We start from the raw sequence: 27,500 nt of genomic DNA, 5'->3' as shown, positions 1-27,500 counted from the left end.
CTGGTTCACAGGTGGCAGCCTGTTCCGCAGGGAGGGCTGCTGATTTCTTTGTTACTGAAAGGAGCCGGCTGCTGAATACGGGATGGGCAGCAGGTGGACAGTGAGGAACGTCCATCTCTTAACGGTTCATCTTTCTGGATCCGGAAGGGGTCGTCTGATTCAATAGGAATAATTGAATTCCGTATTTGCAAATAATCACACCTGAGAGAAATCATGTTGATTGCAAATGGCAGTGGACCAATGACCTCGAGGCCGACCAAGGCTATAGGTTGCAATGTTTTGACTTTGAGTCTTCACAGAGAACTAACGGCATTCTATTTGTAAGAGAACATCTAAACCAGCGAAGAGAAGAACCTTTGATGAAAACATAATACTGTAGACGATGAAGTGGAAGACTGTTCAGGGTGTTCAGTCGTGTCGAAGGCAGCACTGAGGTCCACAGTGAGGAGATCATTGACCTCTCTGGTCACAGCAGTTTCAGTGGAGCAGAAAGACATGAACCCAGATTGAAAGGGTTCAAATATGCTGTTAATCATCAGATGATTGATGGTTTGGTCGGCTACAATTCTTTCCAGTACTTTAGAAAGGAAAGGAAGGTTAGAAATGGGCAGATGGCTGCTGAGTCCTTCAGGGCCCAGCAGCTTCTTGGATCGAGGTTCACCGCAGCGGTCTAGGAGGTAGAGGGAACTATTCCAGGAGACAAGGACAGGTTCGTGATGTTGAGCCCAGCAGGTCCAACCGTTTGGAGGACTAAAGAGTCTTTGAAGGGAGAGCATCCAGCGTACAGGTTGTGAGATGAGACGCCCGTGTCAGCTTTGAAATTCAACATGTGGTGCCGCTTTCGTATGATGAAGAGCAGGGGAAGCATCAATTTATTTTCTAATTAATTGCTTGCCGAGTTGCTTGCCGAGGTGGAAAAGCCCATTTTCTGAGGTTGTTTTTGCGGTTTTGAAGCTGAGCAGTCGTACCATGCAAGATGATAAACTTCATGTTTAGTCCAACGTCGTTTGTGTTTGAGCTTTCTGCCGCTTCGCTTCAAGGTGCAAGTGTCACTCTCAGAGGAGGAAGTTGAAGAAATATAGACGTTTTTTGCAGATTTGCTGCTGCCTTGTAATTTATATTCAAAGGGCTCTCTCTCGGTAGCCGAGTGTGTTGGGTAAAACACTCGGTTATGTTTTTCGTTAAACATTAATAAATAAATTACATATACCTATAAAGGTTATGTTGTCCTGAACCTGATGCCTACAGGCGTTATCGGCCCCAGCAGAGTCAGTGGAGGAGTGGGGACCTCTGAGATGATTGACCTTGATAATGTTGAACGCTGGCACTCAATTCACAGGATTTCAGCCGCCCAAAAAACTCAATAATCTCAAAATCAATTTGAGAGAAAAACTTTGTTGAGTAAACAACGTGTCAAAGAACTCTGGCCAGAACAACCTGACATCCGAATCAGAAAGAAGGCGTACGAGCAACGCCAACTGTGATACATATTTTAGGCTATTTCCTTCATTGTGTGTGGGTATTATAATGAGCGCTGTTCTACATTAAATCCTAACGCTCCCTTGAACCCAGACCGGCCCCACGGCCCCCGCGCCGCTTCAGGGGCCTTGGCCGACACAGGGCCCACCCTCTGCCCTACGCCCACCCTGACCCTCAGGGCGGGGCGGGAGGGGCTCACCACACCAGCAGACCCCACACCCGGTGGGGGCGGTGTGGGTCCTGTTGGGAAAAACAGTCTGTCTAGTTTACCTGACCAGATGAAATGAGACGGAGAGGTAATAAAGTCTGGCAGCACGAGGGCCTCGGATTTATTGAGTAAAGTGGAAAAGGTAATACAGATTCATAAAGCGTGAAAGATCGAATATTCTACGTCCCCTAACAGCGCTGAGGTCGTCTGGAGCTTCGCCTCCGTGGAGGTTCTGCTTCAGAAGAGCACACCGTGAAACTTATAGTATCTTTCCTAGCCAGGTGTGTGTGGTAGACTTTGTGTGGGTTATCGAGGGTTCTCTTGTCCCTGAGCCTCCGGGTCGTGTTGTCTTTCTGTGTGATATGTGGGTCCTCGCCATCCAGCTGTGGCAGAGTGTTCTCCGCAGACTGATAGGGGGGCTCGAGGGTCATCTTGACCCTCTTGAATGTGTGGTGTGTTGTGTTCGTTAGGTTTGGACCCAGAGTTGACTATATTCGTAATGTAATGTGTCCGTTAGGTTATTTTTGCCCATCAGTGTACCGTCCCACCTCTGGCCATTCCCTCGCCGCTTGCCACAATAATTAGTCCCTCCTACATTCCTACCGATGTACCGTGGAGATCTCCTGGGAACCAAATAGAACCAGGACCATACCGCCACACAGCTTAATACAAGAGTTCCCTCATACTGATTGGTGATTTCCAAATTGATTTTATTAATGGATTCAGCCGGCCGGATTCTCTGGAGGGAAAGGCCAACAACAACTCTTCATCCCACTCACAATCACGGTTTGATTGAATGTGCGCGGAGCGGAGATGCTGCTCACAGGCGGTTCATTGTGTTGGTGAGAGGGAGAGAGAAAGAGACTGAATCGATGTGTTTATGTCCGCTGTGAGATGGAGTAAGATTTTACCCGTCTAAAACAAAAAAAAGTAAATGCATGGGAAACACTGTCAATCATAGATGGTGTCAATCACTCGGTCGGATCAAAAAATATAAATAAGAAATGACCCGCCCAAGTAAAAGCTTTATGGGAAACACTATATTAGAGGCTGGCATGAGCCACTTGTTGATATCTCGTCTGGATGACTATTTTCTCATTTCATTGTATGATAGGGGCGCCATTGATGTGATATATCACATCAATGGCGCCCCCATCATACAATAGAAGACAGAAGAAGAGCGCATATATGCGCTCTTCTTCTGTCGTCTGATGTGATGAATCCTCTGCTCCGGATCTTTTCTGTGAGCAGAGGTCTGGGAACCAATGTGACACGAGGGAGTTTAGAGACAGTTTAATCATCAGATACACAAAGCATACTTTGTTGAAGGGCAGATCTTGTCCCCGGCGTCGAGTTGTCTGTACAGTACAGCGTCTTCAGGGCCAACAGATAATAGAGACGCAAAAATAGACCCGCACACAAACAAGGCGCACACGGTCAAATTAGACTAATACATAAATGACAAATGCATGACACAAGCTGGTGGATAGATGACCCACGAACGACCCAACAGCTCAGCAGAGACACCCTGATTAATAAAAGATATGGAACATAAGTAGAGAATGTTAAAACAAGGAGAAGTTACATGATGATAAATGACAATATATATGCATACATACACACACACATATATATAGATACGGTTTTATATATGTGTGTGTGTGTGTGTGTGTGTGTGTGTGTGTGTGTGTGTGTGTATATATGTGCATATATATATATATATATATATATATATATATATATATATATATATATACACACAAATATATATATATATATATATATATATATATATATATATATATATATATATATATATATATAGGGAGAGTGGGGTAAGATGAGCCAGTGGGTAAGTTTTTTTTTATTGTTACCATAAGCAAATAAATGAGACTATTTGGAAAAGGAAAATGCATTCAACTTGAAAAAGTGAATTGGTCAATTGTTATCATTTTGATTGACAGTGGACATCCTGAAATAAAGGCAGATGTTTCATTTTACTTCTGTCTTATTGTTCCTTTCCTAGAGGACAACATGAGTAAAAATAAGACAGAAGTAAAATGAAAACATCTGCCTTTATTTCAGGATGTCCACTGTCAATAAAAATGATAGGGTTAGACAATTGATTGACAATTGATTCTCTGGAGGGAAAGGCTCCAGAGAATAATATAATAATATTATATTAGTAAGTAATTAGTAATAAGTTAGTAATAATTTAATGTAAAAAAATTAAATTTATATATATATATATATGATATTATTGTAAGACATGATATAACCTAAGTACATGATGGGAGGCGATGTGATGGTGATCACACAGGGGGCGGTAGAGCGACGCATGCGCTCTAGAGAACCTTCTTCAGAGACAACAGAAGAAGCGTCGCCGCTATGGGGTGAGTTATCTGCTCCCTAAAAATCACGCTTTTTCCCCCCATTTGAATCTATTTCAACACCTGCCGATGGTTAAATAACACCAAGTGTGGTCTTGGGCAAGTGTCATGTCTAGTCATCTTTTGTAGACCTCAGAGGGGGCTTCGTTGTGCATCATTACAACAGCCGCCGACACATCCGGGTCTGCAGGGATAAACATAGTAATAAACACTATTATCATCAGGGATAAACAATAATAAACACTGTTATCATCAGGGATAAACAATAATAAACACTGTTATCATCCATGCGTTCATGTTTATTATCTGTGTTAATTATGAGGATGTGTATTTACCAAAGGTATTCGTGTTATGTCCGTGTATCGAGGCTTTAGTCGAAAAGATACAATCACAATGGAGCAGATCATGATCCCTCATATCGTTATAGGTACTAGGAGGTAGGAGGCGAGGGAGGGAGGGAGGAAGGAAGAGAGGGAGGTAGTTAGCGAGTTAAGGAGGTAGGTCGGGAGGTAGGTAGGTAGGAAAGAAGGACAGTTATCAAGTCAGGTGATGAGACGAGGCCTAGTGTGAGTCGAACAGACCTAGGACCTTCATGGGTTCATGTCTCTCAGCTGGTACAGGTGTGTTTAATAACCCATAACCCCATTAGCGATGGGAAGCTGTTCACTCATGAGAAAAGGTCCTTTCCACAGCAGCCATGCTGACGTGGTCTAGCAGGGTGAACACAGGTGGAATTAATACTATTGATTATGGCATTAGGTGGGCAGGGCCCTGATATTGGGATCTAATTGATTGAATCAATCAATGAATGTGTATACTGTGCGATGCCAAAGTGGGTGCTGTGTAAAGCCTGCGGCGAGGTGAAGACCTACAAATAAACAATACCATGTTTGCAGGAAAATGTCTGTGTTGCTTGGCAACAGTGTGGCCCCAGTCCAGTCCTCTGCGTGTGGGCGAAATTGAATAAATGTTTAAATTAACAAACCAATCCTAATCTGTTGTCGATTTATTAGCATTAACTAATGAACGGTGCTTGTGGAACTGCTGGACCGCGCTGACATTTAGTACAACAGCACTCGTGTGATGTCGCTTAAAGGTCCCACAACGGTATTCAATACTTGATCCTCCTAGGCCATAGCCTGGCCTCGCCATGGACCACGGCTGGGTGATTAATCGAATTTTGATCACGATTTCAATTTTAGGCGTGAAACGATCACCAAACTAATATAATCGAGTTGCAACGATTTTTGGACAGCTGGATACATATCTGGACATTATTTTCTATTTGACCATTTTGTGTATTTTTTCAAAGGGGAAATTTCAAAGTTCTCATTTACAAAGTGTTTTTTTTTTGAGAGAGAGAAATTATGAATAAATGCGTCATGCTTTCAAACTCAAAAATAATCGTTTGAATAATCGAGATTTCAATATTGACCAAAATAATCGTGATTATGATTTTCTTTCCATAACGGAGCAGCCCTACTTGATCCCGATTGGTCAACAACGCTCCCAGGTTGTGCATTACTTCTCACTGACTCTCTCCCGTGTTTCCTTCAGTTTGTCGAGTCTCGCTGACTCGGCACATTGATAGGCTCCCCCCACCCCACCCCACCCCACCCCTCCTCCTCCTCCTGTCCATCATCCCCCGTCGTCCTATCAGCATGCAGGGCTTCTACTCCAAGCTGGACTCCGCCTCCAGCCGCCCGCTGCTGGGGGGCGTGGCCCTCGGGGACGGGGCCGGGGCCGCGGGCGCGGCCGTGCCGCTGAGCCTGGCGGTGGAGACGGAGAAGGCCCAGGCGCTGCTCCAGACCTTCAGCTCCGCCTCCCTGCTGGCCTCGGCCGGGCTGGGCGTGGCCTGCGTCCTGGCGGACCACGCCCTCCAGCTGCCGCCGCTGCAGCAGCAGCTGTGGCTGCGGGCGGGGCTGGACAACGCCACGCACGCCCTGGTGGGGCTGTGGTCCTGGGCCGTGGTCATCGGCCTGAGGAAGAGGAGCGACGTCTACGAGGCGCTGCTGGCCGGCCTGCTGGCCTCGCTCATCGACCTGGACCACTTCTACAGCGCCGGCTCCCTGTCGCTCAAGGTGGGCCCCGCCCCCCCCGCGGGGTGCTCCTCTCTGCACACCCTCCCCCCCCCCCCCCCCCCCCGCGGGAGGGGGGGAGGGTGTGCAGAGTGCATGCACGGTCACCGTGGTTACCAGGTGACCGTGGTTACCAGGGGTGGGAATCTCTCGGCGCCTCGCGATTCGATTCCCATTCAGAGGTCAACGATTCGATTCTAAAACGATTGTCGATGCATCTCGACGTACATTTCCATGCGTGATTTTCAAAAATCTGATCTATACATCTGATCTATACGTCTGATCTATACGTCTGATCTATACGTCTGATCTATACGTCTGATCTATACGTCTGATCTATACGTCTGATCTATACATCTGATCTATACGTCTGATCTATACGTCTGATCTATACATCTGATCTATACGCCTGATCTATACGTCTGATCTATACGTCTGATCTATACGTCTGATCTATACGTCTGATCTATACGTCTGATCTATACGTCTGATCTATACGTCTGATCTATACGTCTGATCTATACATCTGAGTTTGATACTCAGTTTGCTGATCACTTCCTACTTGTGTGATGATCATTAAAGACAATCAACAGATGAATTACTTTATCTAATATTTTATATTAGATAAAGTTGGTTAGACAAAGTACTGCCCGTGTTGACGTCTCTCTCTCTCTCTCTGTCTGTCTGTCTGTCTGTCTCTCTGTCTGTCTCTCTCTCCGTCTGTCTGTCTCTCTGTCCGCCCCCCCCCCCCCCCCCCCTCCAGGCGGCGGTCTCCCTGCCCCACCGCCCGCCCCTCCACTGCTCCTCCCTCATCCCCCTGCTGTGCCTCTCCCTGCGGCTCCTCATGGCCGTCGCCCGCCTCAAGGACGCCTGGTGCTCCCTGCCCTGGATGCTCTTCGTCTCCATGACGACGCACCACGTGCGGGACGCGGTGCGCCGCGGCCTGTGGGTGTGTCCGCTGGGCAACACGGCGCCCATCCCCTATTGGCTGTACGTGGGCACCACGGCCACGCTGCCCCACCTGGTCTCCGTGCTCATGTACCTGACCGGCGCCCGCCACGTCATCACCACCAAGCACGGCGTGGCCATCGACGTCTGAGGACCTGTGGGGGGACACCCCGGAGTCTGAGGACCTGTGGGGGGACACCCCGGAGTCTGAGGACCTGTGGGGGCACACCCCGGAGTCTGAGGACCTGTGGGGGGACACCCCGGAGTCTGAGGACCTGTGGGGGGACACCCCGGAGTCTGAGGACCTGTGGGGGGACACCCCGGAGTCTGAGGACCTGTGGGGGGACACCCCGGAGTCTGAGGACCTGTGGGGGCACACCCCGGACGGAGTCTGTGGACCTATGAGAGGGCAGCGCTCAGACAGTTTGCCCCCCCAACCCCCCCCCCCCACCCAACGGCGCCTCCAGGAGAAAGAGAACCGTATTCTTTGTTGGTATTTATTAACTGATTTGGATTTCACACAAACCTTTTATTCATCTTTGTGTGTTTTTGTGTTTTTGTTTTTGTTTATCTCGCTGCGTGAATCTCAACCACTTTTGCCATGCTAGCGCTATGCTAGCTACGGGCTGGAGACGTTCTGGCTACATGCTGCCTACAGGCTGGAGACAGGCTAGCTACAGGCTAGCTACATGCTGCCTACAGGCTGGAGACAGGCTAGCTACAGGCTAGCTACAGGCTAGCGTTAGACCTTCTAGGTACATGCTACCTGTCAGCTATATGCTAGCTATATGCTGGAGACATACAGGCTGGCTAGATGCTTGGAATATACAAGATACATATTAGAAACGCATTCCTTACGTCTATTAATATAATAATGTTTATATTAATATTTATATATCGACTTCTTATACTCTCAACTTTTTTAATTTTCAAACTTTCAGATTCATCAGGAAAAAAACCAACTCTTTTATTGATCTGATTGCTCAGGCGACTGTAGGCCTTTATATGCACCTGGAGGGCGGCAGTGTTGTGTGGCAGTGTTGTGTGACCGTGTTGTGTGTATCGTGACAGAATGTGTTGACTTGTTGTGGTGTGAATATACCCTGAAGGGACCAGAGACTCTTTCACTATGAGGCCGGACTCACTCACTCCAGCTTTAACCGTGGCTTCTCCGCGTCACCACGGTGACCCACTTTACACTGTGGTACATCGCCATGGTAACCTATGCTGCACACTGTACGTTGTACAACTTGATGCTGCAACAGCTGTACAGCACCGGCTCCGGAGCACGTGATCTGCGTTCACCTCGGCAACGCGTTCATTTAATGGAATTAAATGAACGCGTTAATAACTCACGCCTGCTAACTCACCACCCCGTTGACGTGAACATGCTCATAGCTCCATCGACTTAACGAATCGATGGCCGCTGTTGTGAAATCGCTTAAGCGTGGTTGCGGTGGTTGGGCTAAGTGAAGACCGCTCATGAACAGATGAATGAGCTTGGTAGTATATGCCTCTGGTAGGGTTAGGGGGACAAATGTCTCATCTCTCTAAATGTAACTCATGACTACAGTCTGATCCTTGACCTCAGCGACGCCAAACTATTACCTTAACCGCCTCTAAATCATTTACCTTAACCACCTCTTAAACCCTTTACCACCTCTAAAACCCTCCTGTAGGCGTCTGTAAAACCCTTTCTCTCACATAATACCTTCTCTAACCAAGTAGCTAACCTAGCCATCTCCAACCTTACACCTAAACTAACCATCTCTAACATAATACCTGAACTAACCATCCCTAAGCTTACACCTAAATGAAACCATCTCTAACCTGTTACCCATGCTTGTTTAAGACGCTGGTGGCTGTAGTGATGTGAATGGCCAGTAGATGGTAGTGTTGATAAGCTCATCTACGCGACGAAATAATAGATTTCAGCTGTTCTGTTTTGTTCAGTATAATGTCACTGTGTAGACACACACACACACACATGTTGAATTGTGCACTTTATTTTGATGTTTACCTTAATTTATTTTGATGTTAACTATTTTTAAATTGTTAAATGAGTTTGTTAACCACTTTGGTAAAAACATGTAGGACTAAAATATATTGTGATTTTTTTTTTAATTTACTGAATAAATTCTACCTGTGTGTAGTTGTAGTTCACAATTTCACACCGCTTTTTGGATTTTTTTAGTGCCGTGAATATCTCTTCCTTTCCTCTCTTATGCAACATCTCTCTCTCTCTCTCTCTCTCTCTCTCTCTCTCTCTCTCTCTCTCTCTCTCTCTCTCTCTCTCTCTCTCTCTCTCTCTCTCTCTCTCTCTCTCTCTCCTGTTGCTCTTTGGCTTTAGACAACCTGGTCTGGCTGATTGTATCGTTGTGAGGGCAGTGACGACTGACTGCATTGCAGTGACGGAGTAACAAGCAATTTATCATTAAATTGAACGCAGCAATTTCCTATCTGTGGGCCAAAGTAAAGGACGCGTTCTGTTCTTAATCCATTATTTACCTAGGCGGGAATCACCAGACCAATTAGTCTGGAGCCTCTCAACCCGTCCCCTTAAGGGAGGGGGGGGGGGGGGTGGACGTCATTGGATGGACCTGCATCCAATCAGATTATCGTGGTACCAAACCGCTCCATATAAGATCAACTGTTGTCACGAGCCGTACAGGGAAGTGTTTCAAAGACTGAGCACTGAGCAGACGAGGGACTGGGGTGTTGAGTAATGCCATGGTGCTACAGTTGAAAGACTTTGGTCATGGATGCAGTACAGATTTCCCCATGCACCTGCACACACTATAACTCTATTGCTTGTTGAAACTTTCAACACATTTGAATCTGCTGCTTGGTGACGATCTGGACATGGAGTTGTACTCTGTGCGGTGTTGTATCACTGGTTTCTCTGGAGCGTTACGCCTCATGGTTCACGGCTGTAAACCGACCATGTCACTATTGGTTTGTGGAAAGTTTAGTTGAACTAGTTAGTCCATGCAACTGTGCAGTGAACTTGTGTGATTCTATGCTTTTTCTATGTAGGACCTTCTGGTATCGCCATGTTGACTCTTAAAAACGTAATGTAGGTCAATGTAATCTTTAGTGAAAGCATAACGGACCCCTCCTACAGAGGGCTGTAGTGTATAATCGTGTATTCGTAAATAGTCGATTTGCGACAACTAATTTAGTTTGTTCTAAGGAATTAACTCAAGCACTTAATGGTTGGATTCAAATGTATTCACCATTTATACATCTACTACTTTTATATGAAACTGGTTTTTAAACCCATTTAAAGGTGGAGTGTGTTGTGTATAATTTAGAGGCATAATTTCTTACTTTCATGGGATTACACACTTACTCACTTTAAACATATTTAACTTACTTAAAACATACTCTGTTCTTCTATATCCCATCAAGTTCTACACACTGCACCTTAAGGAAAAGCTCATATATAATTGGTTGATAATGTTCCAAAGGTAGGGCTGGGGTTCTTTAACCAGATCATACCTCTGGCGTCTTTGCAATTTGCGAGAAAAACAGTTTGCAGGTACTTTCTAGGTACTGAACTAAACGCATCTTACTACAGAGTAGTTCTAGCGACCACAGTGGTACTATTACAACTGGTGTAGCTGTTAAGTTCAACAACGCTAACAGACGCCTGTTGACTTTGTTCGTACACGGCTGTTTTCTGGACATTTATTATCATAATGCTGTGCATTGTGCCATACATATTGTAAAACTGTAGCCGTCATGGTTATGGGTTGGTGTCACATAATTTACTTCCTGTTCCTTGTCGTCCCTGGTTTGTCTTGTGATTGTGTGTCTCCGCCCCTCACCTGTGTCTCGTTTGTGTTTTGTCCAATGTCCGCCTGCCTCTCGTTTGTACCTCGTTCCCTGCCCACCTGTGTCTTGTTTAGTCTTGTGTATTTAAGTCTCCCCCTTTGTTCCCTTCACGGCTCGGTCGTTGTACATACTACCTACACTATTGAGGGTGTAGTTTGTCACCGTGCTTTTTTGTGTTGTTCTTGTTTATATGTCATGTAAGTAAGTAAAGGGTTTTGTTGTGAGTCCACCTTGTCGTGCGTTTGGGTCCTACCAAACCTTGCAGCCCGTTCCTGACAGTAGCACTGCTGTTCAACCTGACAGATGCTGAATGCTGGAAAAAGGACTATCAGTACTTTAACCAGGAGTTGTATTCCTAATTGTTCAACCATCATATAATAACGCGTTGTACATATTGGAATTGGAATACGCATTGGAATATTTAATGGGGAATCCACAACTTAAAATATTGAGCCAACCCTTAGGTTAGCGGGAGAAAGAGCTTTCTGGTATCATTTAACTTCCCAATATTATCTGTGTACTTAGTTTGTCAACAAACGCCTGCTTCCGACCAAAAGTGATAATTTTGCGTCATCATTGGTTGTAGGAAGTAAGACCAGCAGACTACAAACTCTTCTCTCCAATTTTGAAAGCAGAATATCCCCAGAGCTGTTTGCTGTGAACCCAGAGAGGGTAGAGATGGACGATGACATGTGACATTGATATTTGCTTGATGCGAGTACTCTGGGTTATCCATCTCAAAATACTGCACTTCAACATGAATGTAAATTAGCTGGCTGTAAACGGTGTCTCCGGCGTGTCCCGGTGCAGTAGCTATGTATGCTGTCAGCGGGGGTTGTGAAGGTGAAAGTAATGAAGTGAATAATTTATACGGCACTGATGGTTCTGGTCTAAGTGCTGTACCCATCTCCACGTCCCGGAAGAAAAACATGAGGAACTTGAATCTTTTTGACCATCAGAATGCAAACTTATGCCTGGATGGTCATTGAATAGGGAAATAAATTATTAGTATGCCAGTCATACACAGTATGCATTGGGAAGTGCAATTTCCCTCAAGTCACCATAAAAGTGTGGCGATAAAGTCAGTGCTGTCTGACATGCTGGCTGTCATTGTGCTTCCTGCCTGCCCATGTAGCTGAGAATAAAGAGCAAATGGGGAAGAAAATTACATAATGAAGGCAGTAAGGGCCCAAGAAGAGAATGGGCTGAAAACTTTTAAATGTCAAAGATTTCCTGGAGCAGGTTTGGCTGCACTATGTCCTTTGTGCCATCACACATTGTGGCTGGTTTGTGACGTTTTGATGATGAAAGCTAGCCTGGGAATCCAGAGCCGCATCTAGAGAGCTGTAGGGTCTGGTAAGGAGTAATGAAAACGGCCCGACTCGAGGGGCGGCACCAAGCATGCATTTGAAAATATCACTGCACACAATCAATTGGATAACACTACGACCAATCAGAAGAATACAAGGGGTGACGTATCCAGACCAGCGGAGCTAACCAATAGATAAGACTCTTGCCGTATCCGGGCAGTAAAACAGCAACGCTTTTGGCCCTGCCTATATCAGATACACCGATGTGATTGGTTAATGTTCTGGGCCAGGGGAATCGGGGAGTGAGCATATTGCTCATTCCCAGAGTGACTCGCTGAGCAAATTCAAATTGTGCTCTCGCGAGAACTCTGGATTTCCGAGTAGACGAAAGCAAGAAAATACCTCACAAACCATACAAAACAATAAAGCCAATAGCAAGTGGCAATTAAATATTCATCACCAAAACCCAGAACTGCCAAACAAGTAGCCCACAATTCAACGGCGGTGAATTGACAGTCGCATCTTTCAATGTAAAATAACAATTTATTTTCTGCTGGGCAGAGGGAGTGGGCTGCACTGTAGAAGTGGGAAAGATCTTCACCCTGCATCACCGGACAGATAAGGGTTTTACTTTTCATCCAACTGCTCCACAAACAGCCTTGCCAGGACTTCTCCTGGTGTAGGTCTTCATGGCAGGGTTCAGGTAGGCCTTCAGGACCTGGTGTAGGTCTTCATGGCAGGGTTTAGGTAGGCCTTCAGGACCTGGTGTAGGTCTTCATGGCAGGATTTAGGAAGGCCTTCAGGACTTCTCTGTTGTCCTGGTCATTTCATTGAAGGTTGAATGCCCAACCATTTAAAGTTGCACTGTCTTGCACCAGTCTGCGAGGTCTGTGTGTGTGCCTCTATAATGAGTACAGTAACAGTAAGAGACTCATCACACAGGACCTGTGAACTATCTCCCCCTTTGTCTTCATCAGAGGAGACGGGTGGTGGTGAAGGGGTTAGGGTCTGAGAGGGCTGGGCTAAGCAGACATTGTTACACTGCTCATAACGTGTGCAATTTCACTGTTACGACGACTCGACGACACGCCAAACGTATTTTTGTCTGAAAAGGGTTTAGCCTTATTGAAAAGGTGACGCTAGGATAAAAGGGGAGCAAGTAGGCTTTCCCGCGATGTCCACGCCCATACCAGAGCCATACCAGAGCCATACCAGAGCCAAACCAGAGCTAAACCAGAGCCAAACCAGAGCCAATACCCTCTCAGCCCCGAGGCTGAAGCCTGCATCACTGGCGGTTGCGGAGGCCCTACTTGCTCCAACATGAGTTTGGAGTTGGAGTTGGAGTTGTTTTTATCCCTGGTGAGCGCGGACGTTAATCCAGTGACGGTTCTCTGTTAGTTTTTTCAATCGGGGAGAGGGAGACCGTTAAACACGACACGGCATTTTATTTGGAAATGTCAGCTGCTTTATTTGACAAATTGACAATGATTTGTACGTGTTCACTGAAGAAAAGTAAACTGCCTCGTGGGAAATCGACCGCCGGAACGTTCGGCAGATTTGTGTTACAGTCCGATATTTTCACTAAAAGTAAACGTCCACACATTAGCTTCTTGTGCCTCGTTCTAAAACGTATTTTGAATTGAACTCTTCCTATACATGAACACGTGATCATAGGGACAATTTGAATTTCCTTCCTTTTAATTTGTAACTCAATTAACGAGAACGGCTTCTGCTGCCTCCTGTTTATAGAAACATGGATCACATTGCTATCTGTAGCCTACGTTACCAACTGGTGTTTATGTGTGTACATACATATATATATATATATATATATATATATATATATATATATATATATATATATATATCCATATGTTGTATATTAATATCATGAATCTTTGAAAGTGTCACGCTTTATTTCATTTTACCTCCACAAAACGATTTGTTCATGAATAAAGTTTTTTGCTGTAAAAAATGGAAGCTGATGTATTTTCATTTTTCTCTTTATTGCTTTATCTCTTTACTGCTCAAAGAATATTGCCTATATTATAGCCAGCTGGCCTACCCTTATGGGCCTGACTTAATCTGACCACTGAGGGCATTTCCATTGCTGGTTCAGGGAACTGAGCACAGCTGTACCATAGACCAGGACCAGGAACACAGCTGTATCATAGACCAGGACCAGGAACACAGCTGTATCATAGACCAGGACCAGGAACACAGCTGTATCATAGACCAGGACCAGGAACACAGCTGTATCATAGACCAGGACCAGGAACACAGCTGTATCATAGACCAGGACCAGGAACACAGCTGTACCATAGACCAGGACCAGGAACACAGCTGTACCATAGACCAGGACCGGGAACACAGCTGTATCATAGACCAGGACCAGGAACACAGCTGTATCATAGACCAGGACCAGGAACACAGCTGTACCATAGACCAGGACCAGGAACACAGGGCCATTAACACAGCACTGGCCAGTGGTGTACCATTTTAGGGAGAAAAGGCCAGCTTTTGAAATGCTTGCTCTCTCTCTTTTGCTCTTTTCTGCTCTATATTTAATATATATATATATATATATTTAAAACGAATTAGTGTTTTGGTGGTTGTAGTGATGTAAATGACCACTAGATGGTAGTAAACATAGGTCACGTTCACCTACTCACCATTCACGTGATATATGTAGTTAGTCAAACTGTTCGTTTCACTGGTAAGACACACACACACACACACACACACACACACACACACACACACACACACACACACACACACACACACACACACACACACACACACACACACACACACACACACACACACAGAAATTCACAATAACATACCACTCTTTCTGGATTTTTTCCTTTCATGAAAATCTCTTCATTAAAGAAACTCTCCCCAGCTTTCTCCCTTTCTCTCTCATCTGATCACTCCCTCCCTCCCCTCATCCCTCCCTCCCCCATTCCTCACTCCTCTCCTCTCCTCCCTCCCCATCCCTCCCTCCCTCTCTCTTGTTTTGGTCTGTGTTGTTCTGCTTTCCTCTCTGTTCCATCTTGACATGTCTGTCTCTGTCAACACGGTTGTAGTCCACCATGTTTAACTGAATTATAGCTGTGATAATATACCTTCTGAATATCACTGTCGTGATAGAACAGTGAAAAAGTTATATTTGTAGATTATATCTGTGGTGCTAAAGCAGTAAGAAACATATTTATGTTTTCTAGCTGTTGTGATAAAATAGTATTTATTTCAAAGACACAAGTACAGGAAGAGACAGCTTATGGTGATACAAACAAAGTAGTATGTACATATGGGAGTAAATCCAAGGGTTCTGAGTTCTACTCCCAAAGAGGATTTACACAATGTGTTGAAGGGACAGGACCCCATGCACATGATATAATCATACAAACACTCAATTAAAAAAGTACAAAACACTACACAACATGATATAATCATACAATCACACACTGATGCAAATAAGAAAACCCTACATAATGATAGAGGAAAAGCATATAAGCGTCTTTTATAGGCCAAATATAGGCAACAATGCTGTTATTAATGTGATTTATACTTTATATGCACTATGAGGTAACGTGGAGTGAGATGTTTTCATAACACTTTGCATCATGGTGCAGCATACATATATATATATATATATATATATATATATATATATATATCCTGCACAGTAGATCTGTCTAGTATCTATTCTACCAGTAGTAGTAAAACTAGTAGTACTATTATACGCAGTGCTAGGTGTTTTATGTGATTACTCCTGTTCTTTCTCTGGTTCGGTAAATGTAGAATATCTATATCCTTTACATCTAGGCTACATTATCTCACTCTCTCTTTCTCTCTGAATCTAGACCATGTGGACCAATGACTCAATGTTGATCAGATAGATCAGCAATCTATCAAATATAATCTATGAAATATAATCTATAAGGTATGTATAAACAGATTGCATTTGAAGCTGAAGGCTACACACATTTACGACAACAGCCTCTAATACATAGAGAAATAAGAACTACTACCTGACAGAAATACTAATGCAAGTAGTACTAACATTACAAAAGTACTAGCCGATAATACTAATAGCCAATAGTACTAATAGGCGACCATCCTACTAGCCAAAAGTACTACTAACCATTCGTACTACCAGCCAACAGTACCTACTACTAGCTATTACTTAGAGAAGTAATAGTCACCAGTAGTACTAACCAGTCGTCATATCCTGTATGATTTGGTCACTTAGCAGCAGTGTCCTCATTTGCAGGTTAGAGTTGTTTTCTCTAGTGATTTGGTTATTTTCAGTAACTGGCGCTATAAAGTGGCACATTTTGCTGAACTACAACTAAAAGCATATTTGGAGGGACTTCCTGTTAGAACCAGAACATAGAAAAACATAGAAACACTTTTGGTAACATACATGAAACGTATAATGATGAATAATATACAATAATATACAGAGAAAGCTTCCGTTGGATTCATGCATATAATGTGAAGAGCTAGCTTGAGTGGCCGTTACGTTTGCACACGTGTGAAAGGGGCAGACTAAATACACCTCAGGCCGGTCAATCCATCGCAAAGTCAATACACAACTTTAGATCAGCACACAATGACGCCCAGAATAAACAGCACATCGTTTTACCGTTAAAACATTTCGGTTTGGGACAATCAAACTCCAGCCATGGGCTCTGGCATCACAACCCCACCCGTGGGTGGTGAAATCACAACCCCACCCGTGGGTGGTGAAATCACAACCCCACCCCTGGGTGGTGAAATCACAACCCCACCCCTGGGTGGTGAAATCACAACCCCACCCCTGGGTGGTGAAATCACAACCCCACCCGTGGGTGGTGAAATCACAACCCCACCCCTGGGTGGTGACATTAGAACCCGATGTTTCAGACATCACGGGCTCACCTGTTGGTCAGGACATCCCAGCCAGTGTCTGTGGATTGTGCTTGTGCACATTCAAATGAATATGAATATCAACGCCTGGTGGGGGGGGGAAGTACACGTTACTGTTTAAAGGTCATGTTTTCAACTCGGATCAGAAACACTGACTAGAGGAACTGACGCACCTGAGACCTTACTCAAACATCAATGTGATGTTACAACACTGTTGGTGTGTGCTAGGCTGAAAGCTTTTCCATCTCTCTCTCCCTCTCTCCCTCTGTCCCCCCGCTCTCTCTCTCTCTCTCTCACTCTCTCTGTCCCCCCTCTCTCTCTCTCTCTCTCTCTCTCTCTCTCTCTCTCTCTCTCTCTCTCTCTCTCTCTCTCCCCCTCTCTCGCCCATCAGAGTGCATTAGAGTCCGGTTGACCGCACACTAATGTCCGTATCCAGACACCACACCCTAATCGGTTTTGGGCTCCAAACCGGGCGGTGGTCCGGTCGGAGGTGGGTCACAACCTGACGACGCACAATCGACCAATCGATCCACTGCGGGTCCTCTTAAGGGGACGTTCTCAGGGGGCTCTGACTGTGCCGTGGCGAGCTGCGAGAGCTGCACCAGCCCCGCCTACAGTACGCCTGGACGCAGACCACACCCTATTGTATACTTGGATTCAGTAATGCCCAGAGTTTCGTTGACGCTTCTTCACAGTCATACATTTAAATAAAAAGTCAGTCTTTATCGTCTCACAAAAAATAACATCCGAAAAAAAAACTGTTCTCTTGTGGACAAAAAATGGCCGGTATAGACGAGAGGAAGAGCATGGCTGGAGGACCGGCGACCGTTCCCAAAACGATCCGGGAGTTCGTTACCGTCAAGACGAAAGCCTTGTTGCTGTGATGCACTATGGGTAGTGTAGTTTGAGGTGAGGCGTAACTCAGCACTCTCAACAGTTGTTTATACAGTTCAGCTTCTGCCTACTGGAACTCCTGCTCCTACCGGACCGCCATGCATTGTGGGGGATGTAGTTTGAGCCAGGAAATAGAACTGCAGTGGTTCAGAGAGAGAGAGAGAGAGAGAGAGAGAGAGAGAGAGAGAGAGAGAGAGAGAGAGAGAGAGAGAGAGAGAGAGAGAGAGAGAGAGAGAGAGAGAGAGAGAGAGAGAGAGAGAGAGAGAGAGAGAGAGAGAGAGAGAGAGAGAGAGAGAGAGAGAGAGAGAGAGAGAGAGAGAGAGAGAGGAGTGAGAGAGAGAGATGAGAGAGAGAGAGAGAGAGAGAGAGAGAGAGAGAGATTTCATGGTTCATTCATCATTCTGTTGTCATTTGGTTTCCAGTTCATAGTACTGTTATGTTGTGACCAATGTTCCCAGTAACACGACGAATCTGACTGTGTGTTGGTGTCTGTGGGTGTTGGTGTTGCTGTGTGCGTGTGTTGGTGTGTATGTTGTTCTCACCCTACAGAGGGATGGCCTTCATCTTGAGCATGGAGCTCACTTCCTGTTTGGTCACATGACGTCTCCTCTGCCTCATACTGCAAATGACAGCACCATGAGAACATGTTAATGACAGCACCATGAGAACATGTTAATGACAGCACCATGAGAACGTGTTGATGACAGCACCACGAGAACATGTTAATGACAGCACCATGAGAACATGTTAATGACAGCACCACGAGAACATGTTAATGACAGCACCACGAGAACATGTTAATGACAGCACCACGAGAACATGTTAATGACAGCACCACGAGAACGTGTTAATGACAGCACCATGAGAACATGTTAATGACAGCACCATGAGAACATGTTAATGACAGCACCACGAGAACGTGTTAATGACAGCACCATGAGAACATGTTAATGACAGCACCATGAGAACATGTTAATGACAGCACCATGAGAACGTGTTAATGACAGCACCATGAGAACATGTTAATGACAGCACCATGAGAACACGTTAATGACAGCACCATGAGAACACGTTAATGACAGCACCACATGTTACTGTAAAAAGCACACTGGTCACTACGACACACGACTACAGTGAGTACAGGGCTCTCAAACTGCAGAACGGAATCCTTCTGCGCTGCTTCTACTGAAGGCCGAAGTCAGAACCCAGAACCCGATGAACTCAGAACTGGGGATGTAGGCCGTGTCCCGCCCTACACGGGCGGACGCACGCGGCATCATCCTGTGGTGACAAGGTGTTTTGTTCCAAGCGTCTAAACCCAAAGGTCACACAGACGCCCGTCGTCAGAGCGTCTGGTCCGATGGGTCTGATTTAACGACGTGATGACAGCGCTACATAACACACACTGGATAATGTTTAACTCCTATTTCCCCAAATGTCAATCAGTGCCTGTCTCTCTGCCGGTGTATGTGTACCTGTCCGTCTGTCTGTGCCTGTCCTTCCTACCTGTCTGTCTGTCTTTCTGTCTACCTACCTGTCCTACCTGTGCTACATAACACACATTGGATAATATTTAACAATTATTCGCCGAAGGCTCCGTGAATAACAAACGTCCCTGCTCACGGAGCCTGAGGTGAGTCATTGTTTCACTTTCTGCCGCGGTCGATTTGTTTTTATGAGACGACTGTGAAGCGCTCTTAAACAATAGCCCATGTTTGAGATCTCATCAGATAGCAAACCAATCAAATTGCGCCATCTTAGGAGGTTCACGTGTGGCGCATACTGATAACAGTTCACAGTGTCACACAGTGAGGGGGAATAGCGGAAACAATCGCATTGAATATCATTATCAGCCATGTAATAGTGGGAAATATTGGTGTGTGTGTGTGTGTGTGTGTGTGTGCCTGACTGTGTGTGTGTGTGTGTGTGTGTGTGCGCACGTGTATCTGACTGTGTGTGTGTGTGTGTGTGTGTGTGTGCGTGTGTGTGTGTGTGTCTCACCACATGACCACGGTGAGGGAGAGGATGATGATGAAGATGACGATGGAGAAGAGAACCAATAGGATGACCAGACTGAGCTTCTCTTCTTCCTCTGCTGCGCACACACACACACACACACACACACACACACACACACACACACACACACACACACACACACACACACACACACACACACAGTCAGACAAACCGTCATACATATTTGAGTAGTACTTTGATGTATTTGAGTACATCGTCTTGCAGTATTCATGCGTCTTACTCTGGGTCTTACTGGTGAACGTCTCGCTGCTAAACGGCTCGTCTTGAAACACTTCATTGGGGACAGTTCCTCCAGAGAACTCAGGCTGCTCTGTTCTCTGCTCTGTACACACACACACACACACACACACACACACACACACACACACACACACACACACGTACACACACACGTACACACACACATGCACGCACACACACGTGCACGCACGCACGCACACACACACACACACACACGTTATAGAGAACACTAGAAGGTGGAGAAGGTTAAGGTATTGCGATATTGCATCAACACAATGCTCACCTTCCCAAGGCCGGGCCAGGACCAGGGGGCTCCAGTCGCTCCAGTGGCTGTCGCCGTTGGCCTCGTCCTGGGCCCGGACCTGCACCTCGTGGGGGTAGCCCACCAGCGCATCGTGGACCACCACGCTAGTCACCATGGACTCAATCTGAAGACACACACACACACACACACATTCATATACCTACCTGTCTGTCCGTCTGTGCCTGTCTGTCTGCCTGTGTTTGTCTACCTGTCTGTCTGTCTGTCTACCCATCTGTCTGTCTGTCTGTCTGTGCCTGTCTGTCTGCCTGTTTTTGTCTGTCTGTCTGTCTGTCTGTCTGTCTGTCTGTCTGTCTGTCTGTCTGTCTGTCTGTCTGTGCCTGTCTGCCTGTGTTTGTCTGCCTGTTCCTTCTCTCCGTCTGCCTGTCTGTCTGTCTGTGCCTGTCTGTCTGCCTGTGTTTGTCTGTCTGTCTGTCTGTCTGTCTGTCTGTCTGCCTACCTGTGCGTGTGTGTGCGTGCGTGTGTGCGTGCGTACGCGTGTACGTGTGTGTGTGTGTGTGTGCGTGTGCATGCGTGCGTGTGCGTGCGTGCGTGCGCGTGCGTGTCTACCTGAGCCCAGTGCTTGGAGCCGTGGGGTCTGTATCTGATCTGGAAGAGCAGGGGGAAGGCCGCCAGCTGAGGCCAGGAGCGCGGGTAGCGCCAGGACACGTTCAGCAGGGTGGGGAGGCCGGGCTGGCCCGCCACCAGGAGCTCCGCCGGCGGGTCGGGCTTCACTGCGGGACGGAGGCCAGAGGAGGTGAACACACGCTGCCAGGGGCCCTCTCCCACCGAGGCCCCGTCCACACGGGCCAAAACAATCTTTTCCCCTCCTCGGTTTTCCTTTGATGCGTTTCAGGAATATCTCCGTGAAGACGGGACTCGTTGTGAAAACGCATCGAGCTGAAGAAACGCTGTAGTACATATTCAAGGCCACTGTGTGGCGCTGGTTCTCCACACAAAAAAAAAAAAGTGGAGCGCGTCAAACCTGCGCGCGTCAAGGCCATGAGCGCTGTATACAAACATACAGTCGAGGAGGAGAAAGCAGTTGTTAAACCTTTTAGATTGAGCAGAAATACTTTTTAATGTACAGTTAGTAATTACATTTACGAAGGGGCTGTATTTAAAGCTACAAAAAAAAAATACAAATCAAATAATAATTAAAAATATATGAATCAACACAACTCTAACGTCGCCCAGCTGGTGGCGGGGCGATGACGTCATCGTTTGTGTTTCAGGCGTCCACACGAATCCGAACACGAAACCGCATAGGTCCGTTTTTATCTGAATCCACCCTTGGGACCTGGGTTCAGAAAGGTGCGTTTTCAGACACCGAACACGCCGGATCCGTCTGGACGGTCGGCCCAAACGCACACAAGACTTCTGCGTTTTCACCAGAAAAACGGGTTCCATGTGGACGGGGCCTGACACTTGCTGGCTGCGCCCTGCCACACAATGGCACATTGATCTGCTGCTCCACTACCAGAGTCAACGTTAGAGCCTCGCCCAGCCCCGAGGCGATCCGTCTCGCACACCGCAGTGATTTGAGTCTGGAAAAACGAATGTCACACCTGTGACTAAGACCTGGTTCAATGTGAGACCACTGACTAAGACCTGGTTCAATGTGAGACCGCTGACTAAGACCTGGTTCAACATGAGACCACTGACTAAGACCTGGTTTAACATGAGACCACTGACTAAGACCTGGTTCAAGGTGAGACCACTGACTAAGACCTGGTTCAACATGAGACCACTGACTAAGACCTGGTTCAAGGTGAGACCACTGACTAAGACCTGGTTCAACGTGAGACCACTGACTAAGACCTGGTTCAACATGAGACCATTGACTAAGACCTGGTTCAACATGAGACCACTGACTAAGACCTGGTTCAACGTGAGACCACTGACTAAGACCTGGTTCAACATGAGACCACTGACTAAGACCTGGTTCAACGTGAGACCACTGACTAAGACCTGGTTCAAGGTGAGACCGCTGACTAAGACCTGGTTCAACGTGAGACCGCTGACTAAGACCTGGTTCAACATGAGACCACTGACTAAGACCTGGTTCAACGTGAGACCACTGACTAAGACCTGGTTCAACATGAGACCACTGACTAAGACCTGGTTCAACGTGAGACCGCTGACTAAGACCTGGTTCAACGTGAGACCACTGACTAAGACCTGGTTCAACGTGAGACCGCTGACTAAGACCTGGTTCAACGTGAGACCGCTGACTAAGACCTGGTTCAACATGAGACCACTGACTAAGACCTGGTTTAACATGAGACCACTGACTAAGACCAGGTTCAACGTGAGACCGCTGATCAGCACGTAGAGTAAAGGTGCAGGGAAACAGATTTATTCACACAAGCGAAACAAAAGGATGACAGGAATAGACTTGGCCGTAGAATTGCTCACTTCAGGTTTTTCTTGCAGGCTGGAAACACCTCTGCAGTCATTAACGGATCAGTTTGCCAATCTGTGACGCGTCTCATCTGGCTGCTCACCGGGCGGAGTTGAGCTGGAGCCCGACTGCCTCTGGAGATATCTGATTTGGCAAACGGTCGAGGTCTCACACTGATTGGACGACTCCTTTAGGGCTGAGCACGCCCTCAGCACCGTTTGCAAATTTCTTCCAGATGAGTCTTTTTCTAAAGACTTGACATTGGACAATAGTTTGCACTTTTAGATCGAATGGTATTAATATTTAAATCATTTTCAAGGACGTCGTTTTGGCACTTGGAACTATATTTAAATCCCTCAGGGACACCTCCACACTCAGCTAGGAGGAGCCCGGGATCTAACTAGCAACATTCTGGTCACCAGTTAACCCTCTCTACCTCCTGAGCTACGAAGGCACTTGTTAACCGGGCCTACAGACGAAGGGAGTCGTCTGAAGAGGAGTCACACGCCACGCAGGGCGGGAGCACCGATAGTACCAGCCCGACGTGGCCCTCATTGGCTGATCCAGATGTGTCCCCACTTGTGGTGCTTCTCAGAAATGAAGCCTCCAGATTGGGCGGGCCTTAATGCCAAGTGGGCTGACCAATGGTGTGTTCCAGATGCCTCGGACACCAGCTTTCCGAGATTCAAGTGGGGAAGTCTCCCAGCTTTCGCGTGGCATTTCTCGGAGGCACGCCCCCTTTTGGTCGTATTTGTACCACGTTGGTCGTTTTAATGTCGGAAGGCTGGTGTCCGAGGCATCTGGAACCCACCACAGGGCCACCTAGGACCAACCGCCGTGACGCGCCTGGTGTGTGCGTGTGTGCATATGTGTGTGTGTGTGTGTGTGTGTGTGTGTGTGTGTGTGTGTGTGTGTGTGTGTGTGTGTGCGTGTGCCTTACAGAGCTTATGCAGTTGGAAGTTCTGTCGGGTGAGCGCGGCTCCCAGGGGGTTGACCTCGGTGACGTTCAGCATGTGGTTGAGCTGCCAGAAGCGGGGCCACGCGATGTCACAGTGGTGGTTGGTGGAGTCCACCACACAGCGCTCCCAATCAGCATGACTCCCCCTGGTGGAGAGGAGAGGGAGGGAAGGGTGAGGGAGAGGAGAGGAGAGGGAGGGAAGGGTGAGGGAGAGGAGAGGAGAGGGAAGGGTGAGGGAGAGGAGAGGAGAGGGAGGGAGGGGAGGGTGAGGGAGAGGAGAGGGAGGGGAGGGTGAGGGAGAGGAGAGGGAGGGAAGGGTGAGGGGGAGGGAAGGGTGAGGGAGAGGAGAGGGAGGGAAGGGTGAGGGGGAGGGAAGGGTGAGGGAGAGGAGAGGGAGGGAAGGGTGAGGGAGAGGAGAGGGAGGGAAGGGTGAGGGAGAGGGGAGGGAAGGGTGAGGGAGAGGAGAGGAGAGGGGAGGGAAGGGTGAGGGAGAAGACATGGTTTCTGATCAGTGAAGGGTTAGTGTTAAGGGTTAGTAAAGGATTAGTTAGGGTTTATTTAATGGTTGAAGAGAGGAGAGGGACTGTGTTTAAGGTTAGTAAAGGACTATCGGATAGTTAAAGGTTACTAAATAGTTATTTAAGGGCTGGTTAAGGACTAGTTCAGGCAAGTAAATGGCTAGATAGGGCTGCTTAATAGCTAGTTCTGGCTGGTAAGGGATAGCTCAGGGATAGTTAAGGCCAAAGTATACTACTCCAACTCTGTAATCCGACTCCATAACTACGGAGACCCCTCGAGCATTCGCAGTTCTCCGTCGGGATGTCGGATACGCGATGCAATTCACCGCCCGATCGATCTTACATGCTGACTACTGTTAGAAAAAAACCTTAATGTGCAAAGTAAACAAGGTACAACGTAAATAAGGTCAAAGTCAAACCGGGGAAAAGTGATCCCGGAAATGATTTTGTTAGAGGACCAATCACAGCCCTTGCCGTCTCCGTTGCTCAGTCCTACCTGTAGAAGGCGTGGTACTGGGCGGTGGTACTGGGCGGTGGTACTGGGCGGTATAAACCAGCAGTCCTACCTGTAGAAGGCGTGGTACTGGGCGGTGGTACTGGGCGGTGGTACTGGGCGGTATAAACCAGCGGTCCTACCTGTAGAAGGCGTGGTACTGGGCGGTGGTACTGGGCGGTGGTACTGGGCGGTATAAACCAGCGGTCCTACCTGTAGAAGGCGTGGTACTGGGCGGTGGTACTGGGCGGTGGTACTGGGCGGTATAAACCAGCGGTCCTACCTGTAGAAGGCGTGGTACTGGGCGGTGGTACTGGGCGGTGGTACTGGGCGGTATAAACCAGCAGTCCTACCTGTAGAAGGCGTGGTACTGGGCGGGCAGGAAGGTGCTGCCTCGCCGGACCCAGGAGCATCGCACGTGGCTGTGGCTGGGGACCCGACAGGTGACGTTCAGGGGCCCCGGGGGGTCTGAGGGTCAGAGGTCACAATAACACAGGTTCAGATTTATATCTCAGTGTATTAATAATACTCTAACTACCCCCCGGATACGTCCCCTAACAACCCAGATCACGCCGTGTGATAGGGCTGCTCGATTTTGGAAAAAATGAGAATCACAATTTTTTTGGTCAAGATTGAAATCACGATTCTTCAAATTATTCTTTTTGAGTTTGAAAATAAAATGCATTTATTCGGCATTTCGGCAAAAAAAAACCTCACTGTAACAAAGTTTTCCAAATTCTTAAACTACACAAAATGTTCAAATAAAAAAATAGAAAATGTTCAAATTGGAAATAATGTACAAATAAATATGTATCCAGCTGTTCTGTAATTTCTATAAAACTTTCAATTAATAAAATATAGATACTAGAAGATCAAATAAATAAATAAAATTAAATTAACTTTCTCGTGTTTAGTGCACTGACACATTTTTAATCTAACGTTTTTTGTAAACGACACTCAACAAATTGCATTCTGTAAATTGATCCAGTAATGGATCAATTTACAGAAAGGACTGGAAGGACTGGCCTGGCCCATCATACTCAGAACTCACTGAAATGAACTTGTCTTGAACTTCAGAATTCAGAATTACACTCAAAGTGACAGCCTGTTTACAATTCACAAATCTGTGGCGCTACTTATTTTTCATATTCAACCCACACTGAGTACTTATTAAGTACATTTGGACTTGAACTTCAGAATCATTTAAAAAATATATAGAAAATAAAAAAATTTATAATTTTAAATTTTTCAAAAGAATCGTTCCAACTCGATTTTATTAATTTGGAGATCGTTTGACCCTAGAATCGCAATCGTGATCAAAATTCGATTAATTGCACAGCCCTACCATACAACCCAAATAATAGCCCAAAAACCCAAACATAACAATCTAAGTCTTACCCTAACCATCCAAATAATCTCTAATGACCCCTAAAAAACAGATTTTTAGCTCTGAATTAACATCCCGAATAATATATTAAGAACCTTAATAATACCCTAGTGACCCAAATATCACACTAAAGACCCAATTAGAACCAAGTAAATGTTACTATGCTGTTACTATGCTGGATGAATTCATTTTACTCTGCTGTAGATATATAGTTGTTATTACAGTTATTATATATATATACAGTGTATATATATACATATATATATATATATATATACACTGTATATATGTCTACACATTATAGACATTATCCTGTTGTCACCCTGGACTAAAGTACGCCTGTGTGTTTAGCCACTCAAACAGGAAGTTAACTTCGGAAGCCACTTCCTGTTTAAGACAAGGCAAGGAAGTAACTTGTTGGTCATGTGACCACTGATAAGAACACGACTCCCTCACAGCAGCAGCAGAGTACTGATAACAGACACACATGTATCTGTACATATTTGGGCTGGGCAAGTTAAGGCGTTAATTACGCGTTAACGCAATCTTATTTTAACGAGATTAATACAAATCGACGCATTAACGCACATTCTCTTCTTTTTTTTTCACTTTGATTTGATCATTTTGAAAGGTTTTGCCCACAGAATGTCAACACTCATGTCAGAAATAATTTTTGTTTTTAGTTTTTTAGCACTTACTTCACATTCAATTACACTCAAAGTGACAGCCTGTTTACAATTCACAAATCTGTGGCGCTACTTATTTTTCATATTCAACCCACACTGAGTACTTATTAAGTACATTTGGTATGAATGATAATGTGTCCTTCCATTTGAGCGCCCACAAAGATGGGCTTCAAAAAACCCTCAATATTGAAACGAATAGAACGTGATAGAACTCTGAGCGATAGAACTCTGAGCGATAGAACTCTGAGCGATAGAACTCTGAGCGATAGAACGCTGAGCCATAGAACGCTGAGCCATAGAACGCTGAGCTGCAATAGGGAACACCCGCTGGACGATGCGAGTGAGCAGTGTGAAGTCAGTTCTTGTGAAGTCAGTTCTTGTGAACTCAGTTCTTGTGAAGTCAGTTCTT

General features: G+C 46.2%; 2 protein-coding genes across 4 annotated transcripts in view; one reads left to right on the top strand and one right to left on the bottom strand.

Moving 5' to 3' along the window:
• Positions 1 to 5,733: 5,733 nt before the first annotated feature.
• Positions 5,734 to 7,753, top strand: tmem267 (transmembrane protein 267). The gene is made up of 2 exons (XM_084482687.1): positions 5,734 to 6,158; positions 6,919 to 7,753. Exons 1-2 carry the CDS (start codon positions 5,739 to 5,741, stop codon positions 7,252 to 7,254), a joined length of 756 nt encoding a protein of 251 aa, XP_084338813.1. The 5' UTR covers positions 5,734 to 5,738; the 3' UTR covers positions 7,255 to 7,753.
• A 9,786-nt stretch (positions 7,754 to 17,539) lies between these two features.
• The window catches only part of il11ra (interleukin 11 receptor subunit alpha), a 30,998-nt gene continuing 21,037 nt past the window's right edge, over positions 17,540 to 27,500 (bottom strand). The window contains exons 5-12 of one of the 3 annotated variants that reach the window (XM_084483362.1): positions 25,372 to 25,486; positions 23,990 to 24,153; positions 21,216 to 21,379; positions 20,628 to 20,772; positions 20,325 to 20,426; positions 20,066 to 20,159; positions 18,607 to 18,683; positions 17,540 to 18,201 (exon numbers count right to left, since the gene is read on the bottom strand). In XM_084483362.1, coding sequence (XP_084339488.1) covers positions 18,608 to 18,683; positions 20,066 to 20,159; positions 20,325 to 20,426; positions 20,628 to 20,772; positions 21,216 to 21,379; positions 23,990 to 24,153; positions 25,372 to 25,486 — 860 coding nt within the window. In that variant the 3' untranslated portion in view covers positions 17,540 to 18,201; position 18,607. The remainder of the gene's footprint in view (positions 18,202 to 18,606; positions 18,684 to 20,065; positions 20,160 to 20,324; positions 20,427 to 20,627; positions 20,773 to 21,215; positions 21,380 to 23,989; positions 24,154 to 25,371; positions 25,487 to 27,500) is intronic. The other 2 variants (XM_084483363.1, XM_084483364.1) reach the window with 2 other exon arrangements.

Source organism: Micromesistius poutassou, assembly GCF_964030765.1.
Source record: "Micromesistius poutassou genome assembly, chromosome: 18".
NCBI lineage: Eukaryota > Metazoa > Chordata > Actinopteri > Gadiformes > Gadidae > Micromesistius > Micromesistius poutassou.
The sequence above is the reverse complement of the archived record's forward strand: the minus strand, read 5'-3'. Positions and strand labels throughout refer to the sequence as shown.